Source organism: Grammomys surdaster, unplaced genomic scaffold (assembly GCF_004785775.1).
Source record: "Grammomys surdaster isolate TR1022 unplaced genomic scaffold, NIH_TR_1.0 125745, whole genome shotgun sequence".
Lineage (NCBI taxonomy): Eukaryota > Metazoa > Chordata > Mammalia > Rodentia > Muridae > Grammomys > Grammomys surdaster.
In genome coordinates, this window is record NW_021620577.1 from 1,956,036 (window position 1) to 1,966,149 (window position 10,114).

General features: G+C 52.2%; 1 protein-coding gene across 1 annotated transcript; it reads left to right on the top strand.

Moving 5' to 3' along the window:
- Positions 1 to 1,179: 1,179 nt before the first annotated feature.
- On the top strand, positions 1,180 to 9,735 carry Nagpa (N-acetylglucosamine-1-phosphodiester alpha-N-acetylglucosaminidase). Its single transcript, XM_028788408.1, has 10 exons — positions 1,180 to 1,292; positions 1,390 to 1,848; positions 3,571 to 3,710; positions 4,996 to 5,104; positions 5,311 to 5,439; positions 6,121 to 6,326; positions 6,433 to 6,480; positions 7,233 to 7,334; positions 7,428 to 7,491; positions 8,961 to 9,735. Exons 1-10 carry the CDS (start codon positions 1,207 to 1,209, stop codon positions 9,169 to 9,171), a joined length of 1,554 nt encoding a protein of 517 aa, XP_028644241.1. The 5' UTR covers positions 1,180 to 1,206; the 3' UTR covers positions 9,172 to 9,735.
- Positions 9,736 to 10,114: the final 379 nt, after the last annotated feature.

Genomic DNA, 10,114 nt, shown 5'->3' on the forward strand with positions numbered 1-10,114 from the left:
TTTATTTTGGTCCCCGCCAGGCTATACAAAATTTGCCTGACTTCAAAATCGCCAAAGTCATGAAAGATAAAGGCTGAGAAGTGTCCTAAAGGTGATCAAAGAGAACAATTCAGTTGGATCTTGGATTGTATTGCCGCCGGGGGTGGGGTGGCAGTGACTAAGGTCCTGACAGGTGTGATGGGCAAAATCGGTTATCCTTCAGATACTGGAGCTCACCAGTGTCTTTGATAGAATACCTTTGTTCACAAGACAGGCTTCCTACAAATGACCTTGTATAGAAAGAATGTGGGGCTGCCCTGGCACCCATGGCTGCATAACAGAATATTGCCTAGAACCACCATGTAACCAGGACAGCCCTGCACCATGCAGCTGCACCCTAAACTCAGGGAAAGAGAGCCTTCAAAACCCACTAGCGCCTTAGGATGCAAACAAAACTCTCACTCCACCCCTATAAAGAATCATTTCTGGCCCTTTCCCACACAGGCAACCCTTTCCCTGCAGGAGAATCTCTGTTACTATTTTGGAATAAACAACCCGTCTATAAAGATCAAGCTCTAGTCCCTTTTTCTGCCCTTCAGTCTCTTTACATCGCCTAAAAAACAAATCCAACAACTCTGGCTGACCTGGAACTCACACTGTAGACCAGGCTAGCCTTGAACTCACAGAGAGTTACCCGCCTCTGCCTCCAAATGCTACGATTAAAGGTGTGCACCACTATGGGTGGGCAGCAAACGTCATTCTTACAAGTTGCTCCTCCTCTTCCTCCTTCTCCTCCTCCTCTAACTTTTCCTCCCCCCCCCCCTTCTTGTCAAGTCTCAAGTAGTTCAGGCTGATCTCAAACTAGCTATGTAGCCAAGGATGACCTTTAACTTCTGATTCTTCTGCCTCTCCTGAATGCTGGGATTGTGCCGTAGGCCAACACTATAGGTTTGTGCAGCCCAGAAGGAACCTAGGGCTTCAAGCATGCTAAGCAAGTCCTATACAGACTTATACATCCCCAGCATCTGTTCTTGCAATTTTCTATGAGTTTGACATATAAAAATAAAAAGCTAACAATCTCCCTTCCAGCCTTACCCTCCCTGATGGAATTCGGATGCATAATCTCATAAACAGGAAGGTATTCAGGTCCTTGGTACCTGAAAGCACCCAAAAGCCGGACCTGGAATCACGTGGGGCCATCCCACGTGACCGGAGCACCAATCCAATATGGCGGCGCCCAGGGGGCCCGGGTTGTTCTTCATACCCGCACTGCTCGGCTTGGTCGGGGTGGCGTGGTGCAGCCTAGGCTTCGGGTGAGTGCAGCCGCTGGGGCCAGCCTGGCTGGGGTCCCCCTTTCCTGAGTGCTCTCAGGCACAGCCCTCCGACCTCACGATCGCCCCGTCCCCGCAGGGTTTCCCGCGACGATGACCTGCTGCTGCCTTACCCACTCCCGCGCAGACGTCCCCCTCGGGACTGCGCCCGGATGCGCTCAGGCAGCCCAGAGCAGGAGAGCTGGCCTCCGCCACCCACGAACCCCGGCGCCAGCCACCTCGCGGCCGTGCGCACCTTTGTGTCGCACTTCGAGGGACGCGCGGTGGCCGGCCACCTGACGCGGGTCGCCGAGCCCCTGCGCACTTTCTCGGTGCTGGAGCCTGGAGGACCCGGAGGCTGCGCACAGAGGCGTCGAGCTACTGTGGAGGACACAGCTGTCCCGGCCGGTTGCCGCGTCGCTCAGAACGGTGGCTTCTTCCGCATGAACACTGGCGAGTGCCTGGGGAACGTGGTGAGCGACGGGCGGCTGGTGAGCAGCTCTGGGGGGCTGCAGAACGCGCAGTTCGGGATCCGACGCGACGGGACATTAGTCACCGGGTGAGGAGGCGGGGAGCCCCGGGGCTGTCCAGGACAGAGGGTCTCTGATGTTCTTTTAGAGCCATGCCTCCAAGCCCAGGTCACCTAACCAAGCTTCCTGTCATTCATCTTCAGAGTAGTTACGCTGACACCTTCCTTCCTTTAAATTTACTCATGTGTCACTGAACGCTCGTTCTGTGATCAGGCCTTGTGTAGGGCCTTGGGGAGGCGACCGTGAGCCTGAACAGTTTGTGCCATAGAGAACTTTGCCTAGTATTAGAGAAAACAAACATTTCGTGTTCAGCGAAGCCATGGAACCAATTGGAAATAGTGTAAAGTTTATGGAGCAGTCACAGACAGCTAGCTGGAGGCCTTTTGCTGTCCTGGATAGAAATCCAGGGTAGGCTAGGAGCTTGTTAAGGGCTACTTTTGGCAGTTTCTGGATCTCTCGAAATTTGACAGCAGCCAGAGTTGACAGCAGACAGGCAGGAATAGAAGGTGGCGCCATCTAGTGTTCCAGCGCTCTTTTAAGGTTCTGTTTTTTGCCAAAGCTGGAAGTGGGCTTTCCCCAGCTCTTCGCAGCCCATGGTTGCAATTAATGGGCCTGCCCATGTATCTGGTTCTTCATCCTTCAGCAGCAGCCAGAGTCACGACTGTTGATCTTAGGTTGTCACAGATCCTAAAAATTCTGCCAGTGCCCAGCCTGCAGTTTCTCTTCCCTGACTCTGTCCTTTATCCCCTCTACATTCCAGCTGTCTCCCTTGTTCCTCTCTTGGGCTCCCGGTCTGGACTTGTTGCCATGGCCACCGTCTCAGTACCCCTATCGCTCTGTCTACAATGGTCAGTGGTCAGGCCTGCTCACTTCCTACTTTTTTTTTAAATGTGTGTGTATCCGTGTGTGCCCGTGTGGAGGCCAGAGTTTGATTTCAAGTGTCTTCTATTCTTCTCTTTTCTTCTATCTTATTTTCTGACACAAAGTCTGAATCTAGAGCTCACTGGTTCATTTAACCTGGCTGGCCAACAAACCTCAGGGATCCTCCTGCTTCCCCCTGTCCACCCCATCCCAGCACTAGGCTACAGGTGTGTGCTGTCTCAGCTACCTTTTACATGCGTGCTGGGAATCTGAACGTAGGTCCACATATTTGTGTGGGAAGGCTTTTACGCACTGTGCTGTCTTTCCAGCCCATCCTCACTTGTTAACTGCCAAGCAGCTGCCTATTCTGTCCATGCATAGCTCACTGCTACTTCTTTGTATTATGAGGTCAGCACATGTTACTAAAGATGGCAAAAGATGAAGGTTCTTTCATTGCATCTAATGTAGGCACACGGGAGAGCAACTTCCAGCTCACTCCCAAACTGAACTGAATACATACACCAATCACAGCACACCTTGAGTGCACATGAAAGTTTACATTTGCACCAATCACAGCCTCTTTAGCATACATCCCACCCAAGTCCTGCTAGATTATCGGGGGGGATATGCTCTCCTTCTGACCTAAGTAGGAAGAGTTGCAGAGTCATCCGGCACAAATCACTTCAAACAGACTGGCTGAGGCTACGCCTTCAGGAACCTGAGCAGTCAGATGCAGTCTTTGTGTGGCTGTCTCGAAGTGTCTGTGGAGTCCAGACGGCTGGTGCTGACAGACACTTTGTCTGGTTGGCTGTTTGACTTTTGCTTAAGCAGCCAGGGCATCAGAATCTAACAGATGCTAATGAGTGAGCCTCCTGCCTCCCCGTTTCCAGGTACCTGTCTGAGGAGGAGGTTCTGGACACTGTGAATCCGTTCGTGCAGCTGCTGAGCGGAGTCGTGTGGCTCATCCGCAATGGAAGCGTCTACATCAACGAGAGCCAAGCCACCGAGTGTGATGAGACACAGGAGACAGGTCAGGAAGCAGAGGCGCCTAGAGCGTTCTTTTTTACTTTTATTATGTTTTGATTTGTTTACTTTGTGTGTGCAGGGGGGCACACATGCCATGGTGTGTGTGGGAGGGTCAAAGAATAGCTTCTTCTTTCCTTTCTCCATGTGAGTGCTGAGTATTGAACACAGACCGTCAAGTGTGACGGGAGGCACTTTATCCACTGAGCCACCTTCCTGGCTCCCAGAATCAGCTTTCTTCAGACCCAGGAACAGTGTGAATGGGCTGTTCTTTAGTGTTCCCAAGCATTTACTGAGCAGCTATTTAGTGCTTAGCACTACAGTGGGCATCGTGGGGATTCAGTCTTGTACAATGTATAAGGAGAATCCTTGGCAATAAGCTGGAAAGAATTGGCAAGTGCCAAGAAAGAAACCAGAGAAAGGAGACCAGTGGGGACCGGAAGCACTGGTGTGAGCAAAGTGCTGCAGATTTGTGGCACAGTGGCCTCCACATGGCCTGGGAGTTTGTCATAACAACATGACAAACCATGAGGCCACCCTCCCTACACCTCCCATCCAGAAACCACTGCTTGATCAGTAAAGTATTTGCCTTGAAAGTGTGAGGACCTGAGTGTGAGCCCCAGGAAGAAACATAAGAAGCCAAGTCCCAGGGATGCTGAGATGGGAGGCAGGGATGGGTGTGTCTATGGCCACTTGGTGATATTCCAAGCTAACAAGAAACCCTGTTTCAAACAGAAAGTGAATGGCACCTGAGGAACAACACCCAAGGTGTGACCTCTGACCTCTAGGGGCATGTGAACACACATGCGTACCTCCAGAGTAGAAAATATTGGGGTGGGAAAAGATGCTTCTGTCCCGAGAGTCTGGCTATTTCAGGGTATGGTGTAGGGGGACAGGGAGAATAAAGAGGCTGTCTTTGGATCAAGGGAACAGGCTATCAGAAGAACTCAGGGCAGAGGCATGTGGTTCCAAGGCAGAGTGCAGACTGCAAGGCCCTAAGCAGAGAGTAGCTGCTGGGTGAACAAGAACAGAAGTGAGGCCTGGGACCTCAGGCAAGGCCTGTGGATTTTGTTCCACAGGATAGAAGTTTCTGGAGACTGAGATTACATGAAATGTTCTCTGGCTGTGGCTTGGAGGCTCACGGGAGGCGGGGCTGGGATGTGGCTCAGTCATCCAATACTTGCCTCACGTGCAAGAGGGAAGGAACCCAGTACCCTCAAAAGAAAGAAAGCCGGGGAGCCTAAAGGGTCCCCTGGAGAGCTGGGTAAGCACCCAGGGCCCTTCTCCTTCAGGTTCTTTTAGCAAATTTGTGAACGTGGTGTCAGCCAGGACAGCCGTGGGGCATGACCGTAAGGGGCAGCTTATACTCTTCCATGCCGATGGGCAGACGGAGCAGCGCGGGTGAGTCCCAGGAATCCCCAGGGGTGTTCGTACTCAGTTGCCTCTGCCTTCCAGTCGTTTCTGGGGTATGGGTGGGACAAGACAGCTTTTTGAGCCATTTTGGAAGTTTCATCTGCCTCAGTGAGGGCAATAGTATCTACCTACTAATGAAAGACGACAGTTAAGCCAGAGCCCATGGGGACTCAGCTACACCCCCCTCTGCACAGCCTCAACCTGTGGGAGATGGCAGATTTCCTGCTGCGACAAGACGTGGTCAATGCCATCAACCTGGATGGAGGCGGTTCTGCCACATTTGTGCTCAATGGGACCCTGGCCAGTTACCCCTCAGATCACTGGTAAGAGCACCTCAACCACCTCTGTGAGAGGTGAAACTGTGCCCTCCCTCTGACTGTCTCGCTCACCAATACTGAGGCTCTGTTGTGTGCCAGGCCCTGGGTATCCAAAAGTGAGCAGAAGAGTCAAGATCTCTTTCCTCACCTGGGAAAGAGGGACACACAGGGACCCCACACCTGGGAACCTGGGACAGGTCAGGGAAGGCCACCTTAAGGACAGTGAAGTAAGAGCTGAGGAACGGCTGGCTTGGGTTGAGGGAGCCTTCACCAGAAGGCAAACTGTATGCAATCGGGAAATCCTGTCAATGACCCAGGGAGGGGCTGGGGCTGGAGCTCAGCAGGAAAAGCACTCAAGCAGAGGACCTGAGTTCAAACTCATATCGAAAGCCAGCTACGAATGGCACATGCTTGCAATCCCAGCGTTGCTGAGGAAGAGACAAGTGAATCCTGACACTCTGGCCAGCCAGCCTAGCCTACTTTTTGGCAAGGTCCAAGCCAGAGAAAGATAAATAAAGTTTCAAATGGCAGGTACCTAAGGTTGTCCTGACTCCATGTGTGCGAGTGAACACACACACACACACGACTGTCAGAATGGAGATGAAGGCAAACTGGAACAGCCTTCTTAGGCTGCAGCAGGGACCAGCACCAAGGCCTAGGCCTCTTCTCACAGTGAATCCCCCACAGCCAGGACAACATGTGGCGCTGTCCCCGCCGCGTTTCCACTGTAGTGTGTGTGCATGAACCCCACTGCCAGCCACCCAACTGCAGTGGCCATGGGACCTGTGTGGATGGCCACTGTGAATGCACCGGTCACTTCTGGCGGGGTGATGCCTGCAGCGAGCTGGACTGTGGCCCCTCCAACTGCAGCCAGCATGGGCTGTGCACAGAGAGTGAGTGGGGAGCCCACAGGAGGGTGGTGCACTGGCGGGACCCCAGCTCTCCCATGCCAGACTCCTGCCTTTGCCTCACCTGGCCTCCGTGGTCTTGCTTTGGCAGCTGGCTGTCGTTGCGATGCTGGGTGGACAGGATCCAACTGCAGTGAAGGTGAGAGCTGCCAGTGGCCTGCAAACGCTCCTGGAGGGCATGACCCGGCTGCACGCAGCTGTCGAGATGCCTTCGTCCCTCCTTCTGACTTGGAAGTTACCTTCAGAGCTGCTCAGTTCTCATGTGAATCACCTTATGTCTTCCCTGCTGAAAAGTTCCCACTAAGTAGGAGGCCAGATTTTCAGTAGTGTCCACTCAAGTCCAAGGACCAATAGCAAAAACCAAGGTGTGGGCATGCCACACCCCTGAGGGAGAGCCACCAAAGTCCTTAACACCTGGAAAACAGCTCCTGGTGATCCTAGGCGTGAGTAGGATCTCGTGAGCATCAGCCTCAGTTGGCTTCCATTCAGTTTCTTCATTCTCTTAAGGTGGTGAGCTCTGGAGATCTTACTTGGGTTTTATCTGAGACAAGGTCTTATGCAGCCTAGGCTGTTCCCTAACTTACTATGTAACCAAGAATGGCCTCAAACACCCGCTTCCTGCTTCCTCCTCTCAAGTGCTAGTATTATAGGCATAGCACCAGCTTATAGGGTGCTAGGAATCAAACCCAGGGCCCCATGTATATCAGACGAGCACTGAAGAAACTGAGCCACAACTGTTTACAGCTGAGTTACCTTAGAGGGTTGGGCCCCAGGGATCTGCGGGCATCTCCTTCAGCATGGTCATGCACACATCCAAGAGCCAGGTTGTCTTATAACAGGAGACCATGCCACCATAGGTGAGACCTACCTGCCTCCATCTCCTCTCCACAGAGTGTCCTCTGGGCTGGTATGGGCCAGGTTGTCAGAGGCCTTGCCAGTGTGAGCACCAGTGTCCCTGTGACCCCCAGACTGGCAACTGCAGCTTCTCCCAAGGTACGGAGCCTTGAAGGTTCTTGAGATGGAAACCCTTGGGAAAGGTCTGGGGTGGGTGGACTCTCCTCAGCCCTTCTTTCTGGTGTCTTCCAGTGAAGCAGTGTCTCCAGCCAACTGAGGCCACACCAAGGGCAGGAGAGCTGGTCTCTTTCACCAGGTAGGTGTTTCAGCACAGGCTGAGCCTCTAGTCCCATCCAGGCACAAGCCAGGCCAGGAGGTTGCAGGTGATCCTCTACTTTGTAAGCTCAGGAATAGTCACAGGGAAAACTGGCATCTGGGATTGTGAGCGAGAAGGACCCTGGGCCACTGCCCAGTGGAAGTCAAAGGTAGCAGGCCATGGGCTTGATATCTCTGGCCACAGAGGCTCCACTTAGATGCTGGAGCAGGGCTGTAGAGATAGGAAGGACTCACCTTACTTCTGGACTCTCTGTTCAGGCCTTTTGTCGCTGTTGCTTACTATCTGCTGTGTCCTGGGTCTCCAGTTCCATCCGCACATGACTCGTGTAAAGGATTGTGAATCCGGGGATGGGGCTCAGTTGGCAGATTGATTGCCTAGCATGCAGAAAGCCCTGGGTTCAATCCCCAGCATTTCATAACCTCGGCATGGTGGCACATGCCTATAATTCCAGCAGTTGGATGGTGGAAGCAGAAGGATCAGGAGCTTAATGTGGTTAGGGAGACTAAGACCAACCTGGGATATGGAAGAAAAGATAGACGATAGATAGATAGATAGATAGATAGATAGATAGGTAGGTAGGTAGGTAGATAGATAGATAGATAGATAGGACAGGCAGATTAAAGATAGACAAGAGATAGAATAGGTAGACAGACAGACAGACAGACAGACAGACAGAAAGAACGTTCTTGAGCTGGACCTTCTAGCACAAGCCTGTCATCCTGGCTACTCCAGGAAGCTGAAGCATGAGGATAGCAAGTTCAAGGCCAGATTAAGCTACAGATTGAGTTCAAGACCAACCTGGGCAACTTAGTGAGATCCTATTACAACATAAAAGGGGGGGCAGTTAGGATGTAGCTCAGTGATAGAGCAATTGCCTAGCACACACAAGGACCCAGGTTCAACTCCTGTACTGCAAAAAATATATTAATAATGTCTGAAAGCAGTAACATTCACACTAGGGGTGTGCGTGTGCGTGCGTGTGCGCACTCGTGTGTGTGTGTGTGTGTGTGTGTGTGTGTGTTTGTGTTTGTCATTCTCGGTAGCTGTCCACCTTGTTTTTCATTGACCTGCAACTCCCAGGTTAGGTTAGACTAGCTAGCTGATGAGCTTCACCTTCCAGTCTTCCAAGCTCTGTACCATCATGTCTGGCTTTTGTTTTGTGTCTCTGTGTAACCCTGGCTGTCCTGGAACTCATGCTGAGATTAAAGGCATGCCCTCCCACACCCAGCTCTGCTGGACTTAAATAGGGTCTTCATGTTTACAAGACAAGCATGGGCTATTTCCCCAGCTCCTAGAAATATTTTTAAATGTCCTTAAAACATCAGAGACTGTCTCTGATATTCCCTGCATGTGTCTTCAGTATACCTATTCCCCTCCCTGCCCATTGGGCTAGCATTCCCAGTGTGGGTTCTGGATGCCCCCCCTCAAGTCTCTCTTTTCTGTCCTAGGACCTCGTGGCTGGCTCTTACCCTCACCCTAATTTTCCTGCTGCTGATCAGCACCGGGGTCAATGTGTCCTTGTTCCTGGGCTCCAGGGCAGAGAGGAACCGGCACCTGGATGGGGACTACGTGTACCACCCACTGCAGGAGGTAAATGGCGAAGTGCTGGCTGCAGAGAAGGAGCAAACAGAGGAAACTTGCAACCCCTTCAAGGACTGACGGAGACCTCGGCTGCCCCCAGTGGCATGCTCCAGAGAATCCTGCCCCTGCGCCTCACTCTTACAGGGGAATGTGTGAGGCCACAGGCATGGATACCGTGCACCCACTCCTTGCCTGGCCATGTCCTTCCTGTACCCATGCTGTGGCTCATGCCACCCCAGCAATAAGGAGCTCTGGAGAGCTTGCACCTGCTTCCCCGCCTGCCTATATCTGCTGCCCAGAGGCCTGTCTCCCGCAGGGGTCTCATCACTGCCAAAGACTCCCAGGAAGCCACTAGCAAATGGAACTCTGTAACCCAGTCATGACAAGAGTGGCCACTCTCCTGGGCCACCTGCATAGGGGTGGAATAGAAAGGCTTACCCCCCTGGCTCGGCCACGGCACGCTGCCTTTTATGCAGCCTCATCGCTGGACCGCCAACTGGAACTCTGCATCCTGTCACAGGAAGCTCCTCATAAGAAGGGATGAGGAGGGAAGGAAGTCGCCATGTTTACAGACCTATTTTTGTTGTCTTGCTCCCTAAAGGAGTTTTCTAACACTTGAATAAATTGGGATACTAAAACAAGCCACCAGGGGGCGTGTGAGGTCTGAGTCCTGAGCTGCTGCAGCAATATAGCAGTGTTCTGTGTTCCTGCAAGCTCCCGTCAGTGCTGTTGCTGTAGGCTAGGCTACACTTTGAAAGCAGGGATTTGATTGGCCCTAACCATTTACTATAGACGGTTGTCCTACTTATTTTTCTATAGCTGTGATAAAACACAACCCAAGCAACTTATCAAAGAAAGCAATTTAATTTGACTTATGGTTTCAGAGTGTCGGATCCATGACGGTGGAGCAAAAGATCAGATGAGAGAGAACCTCAAAACTGACCACCAGTGATACGCCTCCCTCCAGGGCCCCTCCTCCTGATCCTACCCAAACAGTTCCATCAAGTGGGGATTCAGGTGA